Raw genomic sequence first — 20,926 nt, 5'->3', positions numbered from 1 at the left:
TTCCCCCCTTTTATCACCCCTTCGGTGTGCACTATAGTTTTGGGTGTTTTTTAGTTCATATGATGTGGTGATGGATTTGCCATGTGTACTAACCAGGGGGGCCTCTCATGCTCTGAAAACCAACTGAAGCGACGGAGAGGTACTGCCCTTTTATTTTCAGTAGGGTTTCCTGTCCTGACTGGGCGGATCCCCTCAGGTGTGCTGTCATGGGTTCCGGAAAAACCGGCTACCGGTAAGTAACCTTTTTGTTTTCTTATCTTTCAGGTTACATCGGGGCTTAACTACAGCATTACGGAATGCTGTAGATAGGCCCCTGATGGCGGTGGCCGAAGCTTATATAAGAAAAAGTAGGTGACAGATTCCCTTTAACAAAGTTTGGAATTTGTTTTCAACACTTAGATAAAAAAGAACCTATACATGTGGCATGTCAGTTTCAGCACTTAGTGAACATAGTAAAAAAGCAAAACAAAAAACAACTGTGGGATTGCACTTTTTTGCAATTTCTCCGCACTTGGACTTTCCACATGACTTGTCTCTTCATCAGTAGTGTTGAGCGATACCTTCCGATATGCAAAGGTATCGGTATCGGATTGGATCGGCCGATATCCAAAAAATATCGGATATCGCCGATACCCGATACCAATGCATATCAATGGGACACAAAATATCGGAATGTTTCCCAGGGTCTGAAGGAGAGGAAACTTTCCTTCAGGCCCTGGGATCCATATTCATGTATAAAATAAAGAATAAAAATAAAAAATATTGATATACTCACCCCTCCGACGGCCCCGGCTCTCACCGGTCCAAGCGTCTGCCTCCGTTCCTAAGAATGCAGAGTGAAGTACCTTCGATGACGTCGCGGCTTGTGATTGGTCGCGTGACCGCTCATGTGACCGCTCACGCGACCAATCACAAGCCGCGACGTCATTGAAGGTCCTTCACTCTCTGCATTCTTAGGAACGGAGGCACCGCTAAGAGCCAGGGTCCGCCGGAGTGGTGAGTATATCAATATTTTTTATTTTTATTATTTATTTTTTACATGAATATGGATCCCAGGGCCTGAAGGAGAGTTTCCTCTCCTCCAGACCCTGGGAACCATACGCACCGCACACTTCCGATTCCGATATCGCAAAAATATCGGAACTCGGTATCGGAATTCCGATACAGCAAATATCGGCCGATACCCGATACTTGCAGTATCGGAATGCTCAACACTATTCATCAGGCGTCATACATGGCTGCTCACTGGCAGCTGATTTTTTATGTAGTTTTCTTCCAATACAGGTATGGCGAGTTATAAGTTGCAGTGAGCTGTTGGTGAAATTCATTAGTCACCGTGATGGAGTTTCTTGTTTCATGCAACTCAACTGGAGGCTCGTTTCCTATTTAGGTTCATATTTCCTAGTTCAGAGGAATCATTTTTGGCTTTGAAATGACCATCGATGACTCCTGCTTGTTAACGATCTGGATAGCAGAGCAAGAAAGTAAAAAAGCCGAGTGACAAGCTATTAGCTGCTCAATCACCGAGATCCGTGCCATGAAGCTTGCAGCAAGGGAACAGTGTCTGTGCTGTTGTTAATACCGGAGAAAGTTGTTATAGGGGTTGGATGTTATACACTGCTGAGAACGGGACCGGATGTTATACACTGATGGGAAAGGGGCTGGATGTTATACACTTATGGGAACGGGGCTGGATGCTATACACTGATGGGAACAGGGCTGGATGTTATACACTGAGGGGAACAGGGCTGGATGTTATACACTGATGGGAACAGGGCTGGATGTTATACACTGAGGGGAACAGGGCTGGATGTTATACACTGATGGGAACAGGGCTGGATGTTATACACTGATGGGAACAGGGCTGGATGTTATACACTGATGGGAACAGGGCTGGATGTTATACACTACTGAGAATGGGGCTGGATGTTATACACTGATGGGAACGGGGCTGGATGTTATACACCAAGGGGAACAGGCCGGATGTTATACACTGATGGGAACAGGGCTGGATGTTATACACTGAGGGGAACAGGGCTGGATGTTATACACTGATGGGAACGGGGCTGGATGTTATACACTACTGAGAATGGGGCTGGATGTTATACACCAAGTGGAATGGGGCCGGATGTTATACACCAAGGGGAACGGGGCCGGATGTTATACACCAAGGGGAACGGGGCCGGATGTTATACACCAAGGGGAACGGGGCTGGATGTTATACACCAAGGGGAACAGGGCCGGATGTTATACACCAAGGGGAACAGGGCCGGATGTTATACACCAAGGGGAACGGGGCAGGATGTTGTACACTGCTGAGAAGGGGGCTGGATGTTATACACTGATGGGAATGGGGCCGGATGTAATACACCAAGGGGAACAGGCCGGATGTTATACACTAATGAGAACGGGGCTGGATGTTATACACTACTGAGAACGGGGCTGGATGTTACACACCAAGGGGAATGGGGCTGGATGTTATACACTGATGGGAACGGGGCCGGATGTTATACACCAAGGGGAACAGGCCAGATGTTATACACCGAGGGGAATGGGGTCAGATGTTATACACTGATGGGAACAGGCCAGATGTTATACACCGAGGGGAATGGGGTCAGATGTTATACACCGATGGGAACAGGCCAGATGTTATACACCGAGGGGAATGGGGTCAGATGTTATACACCGATGGCAACAGGGCTGGATGTTATACGCCGAGGGGAATGGGGTCAGATGTTATACACCGATGGGAACAGGCCAGATGTTATACACCGAGGGGAATGGGGTCAGATGTTATACACCGATGGGAACAGGGCTGGATGTTATACACCGAGGGGAATGGGGTCAGATGTTATACACCGATGGGAACACGGCTGGATGTTATACGCCGAGGGGAATGGGGTCAGATGTTATACACCGATGGGAACAGGGCTGGATGTTATACACCGAGGGGAATGGGGTCAGATGTTATACACCGATGGGAACAGGGCTGGATGTTATACACTGCTGAGAACGGGGCTGGATGTTATACACCAAGGGTAACGGGGCAGGATGTTGTACACTGCTGAGAAGGGGGCTGGATGTTATACACTGATGGGAATGGGGCCGGATGTTATACACCAAGGGGAACGGGGCAGGATGTTGTTTACCTATGGGAACGGGGCTGGATGTTATACACTGATGGGAATAAGGTCGGGTGTTTTAAACCGAGGAAAACGAGGTTGGATGTTATATACCAAGGGGAACGGGCCGGATGTTACACACCGAGGGGAACGGGGCCAGATGTTATAAACTGATGGGAATGGGGCCAGGTGTTATATACTGAGGGGAACAAGCCAGATGTATTACACCAGTGGGAACGGGGCTGGATGTTATACACTGATGGGAACGGGGCTGGATCTTATACACCGAGGAGAACGGGGTCAGATGTTATATACCGAGAGGAATGGGCTGGATGTTATATAGGAGAGGGGAATGGGGCAGATTTTATACACTGATGGGAATGGGGCCTGATGTTATACACCAGTGGGAACAGGGCCAGATGTTATAAACCGGTGGGAATGAGGACGGATGTTGTACATTGATGGAAATGGGGCTGGATGTTATACCACTGATGGGAACAGGGCCAGATGTTATACACCAATGGGAACAGGACCAGATGTTATACACCGGTGGGAATGAGGACGGATGTTGTACATTGATGGAAATGGGGCTGGATGTTATACACCTAGAAGAGCTGGCAAATCTCTTCCTTCATGACTTAAGGCCCCATCACACTTAGCGACGTTAAAGCGATCCCGACAACGATACGACCTGTCAGGGATCGTTGCTGCGTCGCTATGTGGTCGCTGGTGAGATGTCAAACAGTGAGATCTTCCCAACGACGCAGCAGCGATGCGGCGACCTGTAGTGACCTGTACAACGATGTCACATGGCAGCTATTATGACGATTCAGACCTCGATGAGGGATGTCCTGTGTGAACGAGGTCGTTGGTAAGGTGTCAAACACAGCGATGTGTGCTACCCAGCGGGACCTCAACGACCAAAAAAAGGTCCAGGCCATTCCGACACGACCAGCGATCTCACAGCAGGGGCCTGGTCGCTGCTACGTGTCAAAACATAGCGAGATCGCTACTGAGGTCACTGTTGCGTCACAAAACTTGTGACTCAGCAGCGATCTCGCTTAGTGAGACGGGGGCTTTATTCTCTTAGTTTATTTGCTTTACATACTTACATTGTGCAATCTTCTTTCGCAACGATTTACAGTGATTTAGTGGAACTTGAACCCAGGACCCCAGCACTGGAAGGCAACAATGCAAACCACTGAGCCACCGTACAGTGCTAACCACTGAGCCACCGTACAGTGCTAACCACTGAGCCACCGTACAGTGCTAACCACTGAGCCACCGTACAGTGCTAACCACTGAGCCACTGTACAGTGCTAACCACTGAGCCACCATGCTAGTTCCATTAGAAATTATAGCTGAGAAGTTCACATCCTGGGGCCAAAATAATATCTGCATAAAAGCTTTGATGAAGTATTTCATTCTGTTTTTACCCAGGTCTACGGTGGAACCTTTAAAATAACGTATAATCCCGACATATTTGACGATCAGTACATCGGCTGCTCTGCGAAGCTGGAGGACATCATGCCCAAGGTGCTTCAGAAGGAAAAGGCTAATAAGCAGTTTAAAGATGCCTGGATCAATGCAACCGAGCGATGGGAAGATATAAAAGACTTTCTTACCCTTCCGGAAGGGTTTGAGGATGAGCATGGGATAGCTCTTCTGACATTCACCAATAAGTATCCTGAAGGAAACCCCATATACCAGCAGCTGAATGGAAACCTCACCATAGCGGGAGCCTCCCGGAAAGATTATATGGAGAAGTTCCACTTCAAAGCCCTTCACTTCTATCTGACAAGAGCTTTACAGTTACTAAAGCCCAACTGTGAGGAAACCTACACAACCTACAGAGGAAGTCCTCACTCCCACGACCTAAAGCCGCTCCTCAAGTTTGGTAGATTCACCTCAACTTCTATGGACCGTGTGGCGGCACAAATCTTCGGCACAGAATCGCTCTTCAAGATAACGACTTGCTTTGGTGCAAAGATTGAAGACTTGTCATTTTTTCCATTAGAAGAAGAAGTTCTGATTCCTCCAACTGAAAAGTTTCTATTTGTCATAAAAGAGAATTCATGGTTTGTTCTGAAAAGTACCGGAGAGATGTGCAGCTACTTCAACTGCGCCTATCTAAAAGGTAAATGTCCATCCATCTGTTCAAGGTAAAATCCAACAAATAAAAAGGAATGAATGTTTTGAAAATAGAATTCACCAGCTTGACTAAATTGATTCAACAAAAATGAAAAATTCCCCAAGGTCCAGTTAGCCTGAAAAGATGTCTCTTTTCCTTAACTTCTTCAATGCCATGCTGTTACACACTAACGATGCAGTTTCTTCAGTGTTTTACGGCTGTCTTTCCATATCTTTATGGCTTTTCTATGACCTGTGACGTCCTCTCACTATTCAGATTCACCTCAAAATGGCTGCTGCATTTCCTGCCTCTGTTGTTAGGCAAGTTATAATAGTGGATTCTCATTGGTTGTAATGTGTGAATGTGATAGCTCAGTGATATTATGGTAAAGCCCAGGCTAAAGTGATTCCTCTTTAGCTGATACAATCTTCTGAAACGTGTAAAATGGTGGAGGACACTTTGGGTCATTTTCACGAAGCAAATCACAAGTTGTTTGAGATCCATGAGTTCATCGAATTTGCTTGAGATCAGAGTTCATAGAATTTCGAAAAATTTGACACAAACAGGATTCTCGAGTCGATTTGCTCATTTCTACCAATAAGGTCTTGAGATCTGATAAAACAATTGTTTTCTGTGTTGTGGATAGCGATACATTTATTTGATGGGAACATTCTCTTAAGTATTGGTTGCATTGGAAAAATCTTTCAGGTGAAATCATAAATGGTTGGAAAAAAGGATGAATGTCCATAAAGTGAGTGCCATGTATAAATGGGCTCTCCATCTAAGTGTTAGAAATTCGACAGTAAAAAATAGAGCACAATTCATCCAGTAAATATGATGAAAACCATGGTGGAAACCTGAGAGAACATCAAATACAATTTTTCATGTGAAAACTATCTGATAACACTCACTTGAACTTAGCAAAAGTTTGCTCAATAGGTGCAAAAAAAACTTTGATTGCTAAAATCTCCACAATGGAGGCAAAATTAAAGAAAAAAAACCTCTTTATTCTCCTCTGTAGCCACTATCACATCGTGTGGCCAGTACAACATGAAAAATGTGGTGAAAGGTCCTCTTTAAATGCACACAGACCTTCGAACAGGAAAGAAAATCCCCTTCTCCAGCACAACAGCAGTATCGGTCTGCAGCTTTGTCCTGGTATCAGTGCTGTTCTATTGTGTTATTTAGTCCAGTGATTTCTCCAGCATCGATATAATCTAATGAAAGCAACTGAACACACCAGCTCCTGTCCAACCCTGGGTTTCACCTGTAAGCTTCTTCTTAAGTTCAAACTTCAGTAACAAAGAAGGAGCCCAGCGAAACCCAAAGTTAGTCAAGAGATAGCAAGCCGCATAATTATTTGTGACGCTTGTCATTACTCATGGACAAGCTGTGAAACTTGCAAAGTCAAGTGGTCCAGAGTCAGATACCAAGACGGCTCGTTATATATAAAGGGGTAAGACAAAAGGTATAGTCAGGTCACAGTCCAGAGTCAGAATTACAAAGTCAGACTGCGTCAAGACAAAAGGGGTAATACAAAGGGGTAGTCAACAGGCAAATGCAGGTTTGGTCAACTAAAGGTCAGAATGTCAGAAGTCGGAGCACAAGGCACAGTGGAAAAGTCAACTGTTAGGGTATGTGTCCATGATCAGGAGATAGCAGCACTTTGGACGTCGCATATTTTTGCTACATACAAAACATTGCGTTCAATCACGCAGTTAAATCCACATGTGTTCATTGAACAATGCAGATTTAATTCATCCACTACATTCTATTGTGGAAATTGACCTGCTTCGGCTTATAAACTCGCACCGTGGGTGAGTTTGCACAGTGTAAAATAGAAGCACAGAGGGCATGTGATTTCTATAGATCCCATCCACTGTTCTTGTATTGTAGAATGCAGCGTTTTAGATGCAGCGCAGGTGAGCTGCATCCAAACCGCTGCTAATCCTGATCGTGGACATGTACCCTTAGCCATCTGGGACAGACAGCTTAGTTAAGTAGTTGGAACAGAGAAAACCTTAAGAAGCTCAGCACCTCCCAGTCCCAGACTGAACAACCTACACTAGACTGCATGATTGAGCTGTCAATGAAAATATCAATAGCTCAGGACTAGTGATGATGTATAAGCAGCTCTCGGTGTCTCCTATGTGATGTATATACAGCAGTCTCAGTGTCTCCTATGTAATGCAAATACAGCAGTGTCAGTGTCTACTATAAGATGTATATACAGCAGTCTCCAGACTGCAGAATTGGAAAAGCAGCTCCAAGTAGCAACATCATCCATATCACTTTATATTAAAGGTGCACCAAAGTGAAGCGGTTCCAGCTGTCATATTAGTGGGAGTTAATGAAGTGTTTGACGAAATATAGCAGGGTAATTTTCAAGTTGATAATTTTGTATGGTTCCCAAAGGATGGTATAAATGTCTAAATGGCTCTTGGCAGAAATAGAGGTTTCCACCTCTGCTCTAAGTGATGCGTTATACGTCAGTGGGATCCTCTAGGCGCTGTTCAGATCCAGTATAAAAAGGATTAGTCAGATATATTTCCTCTAAAAATTGGAGGTACGTTGTCAATGTGAACATTTATATTGGATCCAAAGCTCTAATTTTCCTTTATCTTTTCAATTTTGCTTCTGCTTTTTTTTTTTTTACAGGGGAGAAGAGAGAAGTCGCCGTGTGTCGATCAGGTGAGCGCCCAAAGGTGGATCTTGTGATGGATGCGGATATATTGTGTTTCAGTTGAATTGATTGCTATGTAGCGATTTTATCATCGACTATGGAGGGAAAAGTATTGGGGAATTTTGGCTTTCACTTCCAATCAACCACTAATTCACCTGTCTACAAGAGGATTTACAGGGCTTTACTCTACATTTTTGGCTATTCTGGGGAGTTAGTTATAGGAGTGGTAGTAGTTAATCACTGTCGTGGTATCATTTAGGCCCATAGGAGTATTAGTTAGTGCCCTATGCGGCACCGTTCCAGGATGTCTACAAGGCTTCCAATACATTATACATACAGCCATATGGCTGGATATCATCAAAACACAGACCCAACTTTCCAGGTTTTCTCCGAAATTCGTGTAACTCCATTGTTTCTACCTAAGTCTTATGTGTAACCCATTAACATTTTCTTTGACCCTGTAACAACAGTAATCTGCTGTAATCGGAATTTGGCACATTTACCCAAATTCACCCTAGAAATTCAATTCACATTGGTGGGAAAAAAATCCATTTAATATTCAGTTAGGTTTTCCAATACCCCAAAGCAAATGCCAGGAAGGGACGCAAAACCATAAAATGTGATAGTCAACTCGTCTACACTTGTATCTGCTGCCTCTGATTCCCGGTGGTCCGCCATCTGCTTCCTAAGGCACCCGCTCCGGCTCCAGTTTTCTCTTCACTCTTTGCCAATATTTCAAGCATTCCTTTGGCCTCAATGCACTTTACGATGTCATGACATACCACGCCGCACACTGTCACGTCACCCCTTGTTACGACATGCTGCATGAGGGTGACACACCTAATGATATCATGACTTGATATCTTGCATTGAGGCCTACGTGGCGCCCAAAGTGCCGGTGAAGAACGACAAGAAGACTAATGCTGGAGCAGGTACGCTAGGAGGACAGAGTGGAGGACTGACAGGTGGCTATGGTGGCATGGACAGGTGAGGGTCGAGGTTAGTATGATGTTCTTTTTTATATTTTTTGCTGCATCCTAAATGAATCTACCAAAATGGAGACCGATTGGTCATCACTCTCCAGGATACACATAAATAAAATCCCCCCTCCAAAATTTGTAACCCATAAATTATTTCCCCCTAAACAACACCAGTTCAAGATAAATCCCACAGGCAATACCAAGTGGAGGCCATGCCCAGAGTTCCCAGTATAGGTCCCCATTATAAGCATTTATAGCCCCTACTACTTGACCAACAGAAGTTTCAGTCCCCAATTTTTGCGCCCCCAGGAATTACAGAGTCTTAACCACTAGATCATCACTTAATACAGACTTATCTTCTACCAGGGGTTTCAAGCCTCTGATTCCATATTGTTAGTGATTACACAGCCCCACTTATAGACCTCCAGGAGTTACAGACCCGACCACTTGACCATGAGAATTCATAGATCTGAAAAGATCTAAACTACTAGACCAGTGGTTACAGATCTTACTATTATACCACCTGATGTTACAGACCCTAAAACTTGATTACAAGAGGTTGTGGGCTCTAATGCTGGACCACAGAACATTGCTACTGGACACTCAAGCACAAGCAAATTAAAGCCCCATAAATGGACTCTCATTGTGGGTAGACCCCAATACTGGACCACCATGCACGATACTTCTGCTGACCGCATGTTATAAATGTTGGTCCTTCAACGTTCATTAAGTCTCATTTGTGTTTTTAAGATACAAATGAATATGAGGAAGAATCTAAAGAAGAAGGTCAGACAATAAAAGCAATACCCCCGACCGAGATGGCCGAACGGATAGATGTCCTGGAGGATCAAATAAGTCGCAATCTCCATTACAGAGATTATTTCCAAGAAAATATCAATGATATCATCACTTACGTTAGTACTAAAGAAGAAGAAAACACATTTCTATATTCAGGACTGGACATCCAGATAAAAGGTGAGTGTTATCTACTCTCATGGGTTCTCTTTTTATACATTAGCATAAGGGGAAGATGCCAGAGTCAAATCATATGGGCAGAGAACCACAAATAGTATATTGACAAGATACAGAACAATGAACATGCATTATACACAGTCTCCATGGTTTCACTTGGTGGAGCCCCTGTTCTATCTTACAACAACCAGATTTTTTTCAACAAGTGTAGACCAAACCTTCTGCATCTGCAGAATTTTATCCAATAAGAGTAGACCAAACCTTCTGCATCTTCAGAATTGTATCCAATAACAGTAGACCAAACTTTCTGCATCTGCAGAATTGTATCCAATAAGAGTAGACCAAACCTTCTGCATCTGCAGAATTGTATCCAATAAGAGTAGACCAAACCTTCTGCATCTTCAGAATTGTATCCAATAACAGTAGACCAAACCTTCTGCATCTGCAGAATTGTATCCAATAAGAGTAGACCAAACCTTCTGCATCTTCAGAATTGTATCCAATAACAGTAGACCAAACATTCTGCATCTTCAGAATTGCATCCAATAAGAGTAGACCAAACCTTCTGCATCTTCAGAATTGTATCCAATAACAGTAGACCAAACTTTCTGCATCTGCAGAATTGTATCCAATAAGAGTAGACCAAACCTTCTGCATCTTCAGAATTGTATCCAATAACAGTAGACCAAACATTCTGCATCTTCAGAATTGCATCCAATAAGAGTAGACCAAACCTTCTGCATCTTCAGAATTGTATCCAATAACAGTAGACCAAACCTTCTGCATCTGCAGAATTTTATGCAATAAGAGTAGACCAAACCTTTTGCATCTTCAGAATTGTGTCCAATAACAGTAGACCAAACCTTCTGCATCTGCAGAATTTTATGCAATAAGAGTAGACCAAACCTTCTGCATCTTCAGAATTGTATCCAATAACAGTAGACCAAACCTTCTGCATCTGTAGAATTTTATCCAATAAAAGTAGACCAAACCTTCTGCATCTTCAGAATTGTATCCAATAAGAGTAGACCAAACCTTCTGCATCTTCAGAATTGTATACAATAAGAGTAGACCAAACCTTCTGCATCTGCAGAATTTTATGCAATAAGAGTAGACCAAACCTTTTGCATCTTCAGAATTGTATCCAATAAGAGTAGACCAAACCTTCTGCATCTGCAGAATTGTATCCAATAAGAGTAGACCAAACCTTCTGCATCTTCAGAATTGTATCCAATAACAGTAGACCAAACTTTCTGCATCTGCAGAATTGTATCCAATAAGAGTAGACCAAACCTTCTGCATCTTCAGAATTGTATCCAATAACAGTAGACCAAACCTTCTGCATCTGCAGAATGGTATCCAATAAGAGTAGACCAAACCTTCTGCATCTTCAGAATTGTATCCAATAACAGTAGACCAAACATTCTGCATCTTCAGAATTGCGTCCAATAAAAGTAGACCAAACCTTCTGCATCTTCAGAATTGTATCCAATAACAGTAGACCAAACCTTCTGCATCTGCAGAATTTTATGCAATAAGAGTAGACCAAACCTTTTGCATCTTCAGAATTGTATCCAATAACAGTAGACCAAACCTTCTGCATCTGCAGAATTTTATGCAATAAGAGTAGACCAAACCTTTTGCATCTTCAGAATTGCATCCAATAAGAGTAGACCAAACCTTCTGCATCTTCAGAATTGTATCCAATAACAGTAGACCAAACCTTCTGCATCTGTAGAATTTTATCCAATAAAAGTAGACCAAACCTTCTGCATCTTCAGAATTGTATCCAATAAGAGTAGACCAAACCTTCTGCATCTTCAGAATTGTATCCAATAAGAGTAGACCAAACCTTCTGCATCTGCAGAATTTTATGCAATAAGAGTAGACCAAACCTTTTGCATCTTCAGAATTGTATCCAATAACAGTAGACCAAACTTTCTGCATCTGCAGAATTTTATCCAATAAGAGTAGACCAAACCTTTTGCATCTGAAGTAGTAATTATAATTCACTGCTCTTTGCCTATCACAGACTTATGTACTCTTGATCATATCTGGGGATATTATGTGCAGTTTGTCCTTTCTCTAACCAGTGGTCTGATCCAATTATCTTATTATCATCATCATAGGGAAAGATTGGAATGAAATGTAAGAAATTTATTATAAAGTGACGGCTACATTCTTTCACAGAGAATCGTCCCATCACTCAGTAATGAGGGAATAGCACAGTGAGCATAATTAATGTAGGGTGATAACAATGCTCACCTTGCCGCACCCCTGCCTCGCTGTGACAGCCCCCAGTCCCGTCTTCTGCGCAGCTTCTTCTGCACATAATGGCATCTGTATAACAAGACGCCCCGGAGCTGAGCGAGTGTGCTGGAGAAGCACAAAAGGACACAGGGAGTGTGACAGAGGACAGGACAAGAGGCTGTCACGGCCGGACAAGCGAGCCGCAGGGTATTTTGTTTTAATCCTTTTTTGGGTCGTCTACAATTTAGCAACACGAAGGCTGGCCAGCCACAGTTCTGCCAAATTCACTGTTGTGAAAAAAAGCATGACAACAGCAGATCCAAATAATCAAAAATATTCTTATTCTTATTATAACGAGTGACATAACTAATGAACGTACATGTAAATGAACGAGCGGAACCGTAACAATCAGTCAGAACGGTCAGACTCATATAATGTAACAGCGAAAAATCTGCAAAAAAACACATACACTGCCTTGAAAAAGTATTAACACCTACTGGACTTTTCCACATTTTTCCCATTGGTCCCACAAGCTTAAATGCTTTTTATGTGGAATTTATGTAATACTGGCACAAAGTAACAAGTAATAGTGATGTGTAAAGAAAATGATACAGGGTGTCTAAATGCTGTAAATAAATAAATCTGACAATTGTGAGGTGCATCAGTATTCAGCCCCCTGAGCCAGTACTTTATAGGACCACCTTTGGCTGCTATTACTGCTGCACTCTTTTGGGGTCTGTCCCAGTTTTCTCTGCAGTCTTTTGGGGTCTGTCTCTCCCAGATGTCTCTGCAGTATTTGGGGTCTGTCTCTCCAGCTCTGCACACCTAGAGGTGAAATTTTTCCCTTCCTCTTTGCACACTCGCTCTCGCTCAGCGAGATCGGGTGGAGACATCTGGGATCAGTAATTTTCACGTCTTGTCACAGATTCTATGGGATTTGGGTCTGAACTGTGACTGCGCTGTTCAGACACAGGAATATGCTCTGATCTAATCCCTCCATTATACCTCTGTCAGGACGTTGGGGGTCTTTGTCCTGCTGGACGGAGAACCTACGCCCCAGTCTCAAGTCTTCTGCAGCATCTAACAGGTTTTCCTCTAGGATTGCTCTGTATTTAGCTCCATCCATCTTCCCATCACGTCTAACCAGCTTTCCTGTTCCTGCAGAAGAAAAGCCTCCCCACAGTGTGATGCTGCCACCACCATGTGTGATGGTGAGGATGGTGTTTTCAGGGTGATGTGAAGTGTTAGTTTTTCACCACACATAGTGTTTTACATTTAACCCATAGAGTTCTCCATTCGTCTCATCTGACCGAGCGCTTTCCTTCACATGCTTGCTATGTGAACTATATGACTTTTTATAAACTGCAAATGGGACTTCTTAAGGCTTACAAAAATGTCTTTCTTCTTGTCACACTTCTATAAAGGGCAGATTTGTGGAGTGTACAACTAATAGTTGTCCTATGAACAGATTCTCCCCCCTGAGCTGTGGATCTCTGCAGCTCCGCCAGTGACCATGGGCCTCTCTGATGCTTCTCTCATTAGTGCTCCCCTTGCTTGGGATGTCAGGTTAGGTGGACGGCCATGTTTTGGTAGTTTTGCAGTTCTGCCATACTCCTTCCATTTTTGGATGATGGATTGAACAGTGCTCTGTGAGATGTTCAAAGCTTAGGCTATTTTTCTATAACCTAACCCTGCTTCATACTTCACAACTTTATCCCTGACCTGTCTGGTGGGCTCCTTGGTTTTCATGATGCTCTTTGATCCCTAATGTTCTCACACAAACCTCCGAGGTCTTCACAGAACAGCTGTAGTTATACTAGAAGAAATCACACCCAGGTGGACACAATGTACTAATTATGTGACTTCTGGAGGTGATTGGTCACTCAGGATTTTATTTAGGGGCATCAGACTACAGGGGGCTGAATACAAATGCACGGCACTATTTTCAGATTTATATTTTTATAATAACTAGAAAACCATATACCATTTCCTTTACACTTCACAAATACTTGCTTCTCTCTGTTGGCATCACATACAGCTCTTGCAAAAAATAAGAGACTGCAAATTTATCAGTTTGTCTGATTTTCCTCTTTATATTTTTGAGTAAAATGTAAATTGTTCTTTTATTCTATAAACTACTGACAACATGTCTCCAAAGTTCCAAGCAATAAATTTTGTATTTATTTTCTGAAAATGAGAAATGGTCAAAATAACAAAAAAAATACATTGCTTGCAGACCAGGAAGAGTTCAGAAATCAATATTGTGTGGAATAACCATGATTGTTAATCCCATCTTTCATGCGTCTTGGCAGCTTTCCACCAGTCTCTCACACTGCTCCTGGGTGACCTTCTGCCGCTCCTGGTACAATAATGTCAGCCGTTCTTCTGTGTTTGATGGCTTGTCTCCATCTTCCTCCTGATTACATTCCAGAGGTTTTCAATGGGGTTCAGGTCTGGAGAATGGGCGTCCATGACAGGGATTTGATGTGCTGGTCCTTCATCCACACCTTCATTGCCCTAGCTGTGTGTCATGGCGCATTGTCCTGCTGGAATAACCAGTCCTCAGAGTTGGGGAACATTGCCTGAGCAGAAGGAACCAACTGTTTTTCCAGGATAACCTTGTATGCGGCTTGATTCATGCATCCTTCACAAAGAACAACCTGCCCAATTCCAGCCTTGCTGAAGCCTCCCCAGATCAACACCTGGTCGTCTAATGGATAGACGGAGACTTGGAGAGGCGGACAAGCCACAGTATCTTGCACCCACTGTGAAATTTGGTGGAGGATTGGTGATGATCTGGGGATGGTCCTCAAACAGCCAACCAGGGTATAATGGTTTCAGTATAGCCCACCATAAAGTTTGATGATATACACACACTCCCCGTGCAGTATGATGGTCTCTGCATAGCTGCCATATAGTATGATAATCCCCATATAACCCCCAAAGTACGATGCTCCCCACAGCCCCGTACATAGAGTATGATGATCCCTACACAGCCCCCCAGAGAAAGCTTATCACCACACCCCTCATTCAGTACAATAATCCCCACACATACAGTATGATGATCCCACACAGCCCCCATAAAGTATAATGGTCACCATAGCCTCTCAAAAAATACAAAAAAATTTATACTCACACAATCCAGAGCCCCATCCACTGCAGCCACTGTCTCCTGTTCTATCTTTGCCTTGCAGTGGATGGGGGAGGTGGGATGCAGTGAAGTCATTACGCCACCCGATATCTCCTGCATGGCACTGGCCTCCAGCAGGCTACAGGCCAGAACTAGCAGGTGTCTCTGTGCTCCACAACATCTGTTAACAGTACCAGCATTCAGTAAGTACCAGTAATACTGTTAACAGTGTCACAATCAATTCGGCCCATGGCTGGACCGGCCCATCTGGCATTTTCCAGATCTACCCGATGGCCAGTCCGGCCCTGCCTTTGTATCTTTCACAGAATACACTAACACTCTATTGGAGAGGTGACAGATCCTCCTCCCTGCTCCCTACTGATCTCTGCACCTGTCACAGAGCATGCTCACTACACTCTATTGGAGACAATCAATCAAAAATATCCACGGGTGCAGTTGCCCAGGATAATGAGTGATAAAGGCCAAAAGACATATTTATATTAAAATAATATTTTTATTAGAGACAATGTATAAAAAATATATATGTTAAACAGGGCTAAAAAAAACCTCCAAAGAGAGGGAAACGGATACAGACACAGGTAGTACATGTGAAAAAAATTATATATAAATATACTAATTGGTGGTGGCAGGGCTGTAATATAAACAGCTAGGTGCATATAGATACTGCTGGAATAAGTAACCACCGTAACGCAACAAGGCTGCAGTATATACAATATTGTGGAGTCTAGCAGTATACTAATAAATGCACAATTGCTCTAATAAACCAGTTCGTATACGACTACCATAACGATATGCAGATGGTAATTAATATCAAAAGGCACCATATGAGGTGATAATTATAAATAAGGGAAGACAACCTATAAAGGGGACAGAACCGCTATAATACAGTGAAAATAAATAATTAAATATCACCGGAATCGGTTATATACACTGGACAACGGTGTCCAATAAGTACAGTCCTCCCGAAGTGATAGGGAAATAAACCTAATGGTGCCGATGCATAAAGGTTCAATACAATAGGAGCGCTTACCACCAAGATGTGCTGTGTCTGCCGTACTTCCTCCCGCCCGACGGGCACCGTTTCGCTGATCGCTTCTTCCGTCTATTGGAGAGGTGACAAATCCTCCTCCCTCTCTCTGAATACTGACCTCTGCACCTGTCACAGAGCATGCTCACTACACTCTATAGGAGACAGGACAGATGCTCTTCCCTCCTCCCTCTCTCTGCATATTGACCTCTGCACCTGTCACAGAGCATGCTCACTACACTCTATAGGACACAGGACAGATCCTCTTCCCTCCTCCTTCTCTCTGCATGCTGAACTCTGCACCTGTCACAGAGCATGCTCACTACACTCTATAGGAGACAGGACAGATGCTCTTCCCTCCTCCCTCTCTCTGCATATTGACCTCTGCACCTGTCACAGAGCATGCTCACTACACTCTATAGGAGACAGGACAGATCCTCCTCCCTCTTTCTGCATGCTGAACTCTGCACCTGTCATAGAGCATGCTCACTACACTCTATAGGAGACAGGACAGATGCTCTTCCCTCCTCCCTCTCTCTGCATATTGACCTCTGCACCTGTCACAGAGCATGCTCACTACACTCTATAGGAGACAGGACAGATGCTCTTCCCTCCTCCCTCTTTCTGCATGCTGAACTCTGCACCTGTCATAGAGCATGCTCACTACACTCTATAGGAGACAGGACAGATCCTCCCCCCTCCTCCCTCTTTCTGCATGCTGAACTCTGCACCTGTCATAGAGCATGCTCACTACACTCTATAGGAGACAGGACAGATCCTCCTCCCTCCTCCCTCTTTCTGCATGCTGAACTCTGCACCTGTCATAGAGCATGCTCACTACACTCTATAGGAGACAGGACAGATGCTCTTCCCTCCTCCCTCTCTCTGCATCTTGACCTCTGCACCTGTCACAGAGCATGCTCACTACACTCTATAGGAGACAGGACAGATGCTCTTCCCTCCTCCCTCTCTCTGCATACTGACCTCTGCACCTGTCACAGAGCATGCTCACTACACTCTATAGGAGACAGGATAGATGCTCTTCCCTCCTCCCTCTCTCTGCATATTGACCTCTGCACCTGTCACAGAGCATGCTCACTACACTCTATAGGAGACAGGACAGATGCTCTTCCCTCCTCCCTCTCTCTGCATACTGACCTCTGCACCTGTCACAGAGCATGCTCACTACACTCTATAGGAGACAGGACAGATGCTCTTCCCTCCTCCCTCTCTCTGCATACTGACCTCTGCACCTGTCACAGAGCATGCTCACTACACTCTATAGGAGACAGGACAAATGCTCTTCCCTCCTCCCTCTCTCTGCATATTGACCTCTGCACCTGTCACAGAGCATGCTCACTACACTCTATAGGAGACAGGACAGATGCTCTTCCCTCCTCCCTCTCTCTGCATACTGACCTCTGCACCTGTCACAGAGCATGCTCACTACACTCTATAGGAGACAGGACAGATGCTCTTCCCTCCTCCCTCTCTCTGCATACTGACCTCTGCACCTGTCACAGAGCATGCTCACTACACTCTATAGGAGACAGGACAGATGCTCTTCCCTCCTCCCTCTCTCTGCATACTGACCTCTGCACCTGTCACAGAGCATGCTCACTACACTCTATAGGAGACAGGACAGATGCTCTTCCCTCCTCCCTCTTTCTGCATGCTGAACTCTGCACCTGTCACAGAGCATGCTCACTACACTCTATAGGAGAGGGGAGAGATCCTCCTCCCTCGTCCCTCTCTCTGCATCTTGACCTCTGCACCTGTCACAGAGCATGCTCACTACACTCTATAGGAGACAGGACAGATGCTCTTCCCTCCTCCCTCTCTCTGCATACTGACCTCTGCACCTGTCACAGAGCATGCTCACTACACTTTATAGGAGACAGGACAGATGCTCTTCCCTCCTCCCTCTTTCTGCATGCTGAACTCTGCACCTGTCATAGAGCATGCTCACTACACTCTATAGGAGAGGGGAGAGATCCTCCTCCCTCGTCCCTCTCTCTGCATCTTGACCTCTGCACCTGTCACAGAGCATGCTCACGACTCTTTCTCACAGACATTCCATGTACTTGTGAAGCAAATAGTCCAGAACATTATAGCATCCCGCAACATCATCTATAGATATGGGAATAAAAAAATAATAATAAAAAAAACAAGAATATGTTGTCAATATAAGATTTTCATAAAAATATAATATAGGATTTGTGCATATTATTGCTGAAGAGGGCATTAGCCTATATACAGTTGAAACCAGAAGTTTCCATCCACAATATAAAAAGACACATCTGCAGGTTTTCTCAATATCTGACATAAAATCAGAATAAACCTTTCCCATTTTAGGTCAATTAGGATTACCAGAATTATTAATATTTGCCAAATGAGAGAGAGAGAATGTTTTAAGGCATTTTTATTACTGCAAAGTCAAAAGTTTACATGCTATACAAGATTACTATGCCTTTAAACAATACTGGCCTGGCCATACGAAAATGTCATGTTTGGAAACTTCTGATAATTTTTTTGGCAACATCTGAGTTAATTAGAGGCACACCTGTCGATGTATTTTAATGCACACCTGAAACACACTGCTTCTTTGTGTAGCATCATGAAAAAGTCTCAAGAAATCAGCCAAGATATCAGGAAGAGAATTGTGGACTTGAACTTGAAGTCTAGCTCATACTTGGGTACAATTTCAAGATACCTGAAGGTGCCTCGTTCATCTGTACAAACAATTATACACAAGTACAAACAAGATGGGAATGTCCAGCTATCATAACTTTCACTGTATGTACTGTATAACGACCCCACAGGGGTTGGTCAGTGGACGGCATGACAAACACACAACGGGATGGTATAGGGGAGAGAAAGGCCCTACCGATAGGGCATGAGGGATGGTCACCACCTGAACTCAAACCTGAGTCTGTCACTGCACTCCCCTAATGCCCTAAGTGGGTCCTTCCCCCATAGTCCTCAGGAACCTCGTCCCTCGCTATCACCTCGCACTACCGTGGCTAGTGCACTGGTGGCTAGTGCACTGGCCGGCAAGGGCACTAGCCTCACCACTGCAAATGGTTCAACACAGGGGATGGTGACAAACATGAGAAAGACAAGGTGAAAACACAACACTTAGCTTCCAGACTCTGCTGCCAAGCTCCATACCGCAGATAACACAGAAACAGAACTCCAAAACTCCAGAAGTAGCTGGCACCAGAGAGCTGCAACTGCACGGTTGGTCTCAATAGAGAAACTATCACCAACAGTCAACTAATGCATCAGGTGTCCCTTTAAAGGATGGTGGAAGTAGTCATCAGCTGGTCCAGCAACTCTGCAGTTGCAGTAGATTGCCAGCCAGGTAAAACAAACATTAACCCCCGCTGGTCCTGAAAGGAAAAAAGCTACATTTAAAAAAGAGTGGAACCAGAGCTGCCAAAAATGGATCGTGACAATACCGCTCAGGAAGGAGACGGGTTCTGTGTCCCAGAGATGAACGTGCTTTGGTCCGACAAGTGCATATCAGCCCAAGGACAAAAGCAAAAGACCTTGTGAAGATGATGGCGGAAACTGGTAAGATTGTGTCAATATCCACAGTGAAACAAGAATTGTATCAACATGGACTAAAAGGCCACTCTGCTAGGAAGAATCTATTAGTGAAAAATAAAAATAAAAAAGTTCGATTAATGTTTGCAAATGCACATAGGAACAAATACATTAATTTTTGGAGACATGTCCTGTGGTCTGATTAAACTAAAACTGAACATTTTTGGCATAAAGACCATCGTTATGTTTGGAAGAAAAAGGCAGAAGCTTGGAAGCCTACGAACACCATCCCCACTGTGAAACACGGTGGTGGTAGTATCATGTTGTGCAGTTGTTTTGCTGCTGGAGTGACTGGTGCACTTCACAAAATAGATGGCATCATGAGAAAAGATTATGTGGCAATACTGAAGCAACATCTCAAGACACCAGCCAGTAAGTTAAAGTTAAAGCTTGGGCAAAAATGGGTCTTCCAAAAGAGCAATGACCCGAATATTCTGCCAAAATGGTAACAAAGTGGCTTAAGGATAACAAAGTTAATGTTTTGGAGTGACCATCACAAAGCCCTGTTCTTAATTTAAATCATGCACTGAGGTTGTTGTTCAAGATACAGCTGAGTCTCAGACGAGAAAAGAACTAATTTCCACACAGTCCGCTGTCAGTAACTATTTTACTTAGGAACGAAGATATTCCTACTTGGTTTTGATAAACGCACAAAGAAAGCACATCAAACAAACATTTTGCAAGAAGGCTACATCCACTGTGCTGGACAGCTTCGCACCCAAAAGAACTGTTTCTGCTATTTTCTCTATAGGAATTTACCTGTTGGCGTGCCTGCCTGAACTGGCCGCCGTTACCTTGTTAAACCCTGGGAGCAAACCGGTTTAATTAAGTGAGTGCAAAGCACGGGTTATCATGCAGTCTAGCATAGTGGTTCACAATCTTAAGAATATATATATATATATATATATATATATATATATATATATATATATATACAGTATATATATATATATATATACACACACATATATATATTACTATTCTTATTTCCCAACAAAAAC

The 20,926-nt window shown here is 43.7% G+C and overlaps 1 protein-coding gene across 1 annotated transcript in view; it reads left to right on the top strand.

Moving 5' to 3' along the window:
- The window catches only part of LOC143817475 (uncharacterized), a 191,074-nt gene that overhangs the window by 110,882 nt on the left and 59,266 nt on the right, over positions 1 to 20,926 (top strand). The window contains exons 3-5 of the mRNA XM_077298915.1: positions 4,563 to 5,259; positions 7,912 to 7,944; positions 9,667 to 9,891. Coding sequence (XP_077155030.1) covers positions 4,563 to 5,259; positions 7,912 to 7,944; positions 9,667 to 9,891 — 955 coding nt within the window. The remainder of the gene's footprint in view (positions 1 to 4,562; positions 5,260 to 7,911; positions 7,945 to 9,666; positions 9,892 to 20,926) is intronic.

This window comes from Ranitomeya variabilis, chromosome 3 (genome assembly GCF_051348905.1).
Source record: "Ranitomeya variabilis isolate aRanVar5 chromosome 3, aRanVar5.hap1, whole genome shotgun sequence".
Classification (NCBI taxonomy): domain Eukaryota; kingdom Metazoa; phylum Chordata; class Amphibia; order Anura; family Dendrobatidae; genus Ranitomeya; species Ranitomeya variabilis.
This window is presented reverse-complemented; position numbering and strand designations above follow the sequence as displayed.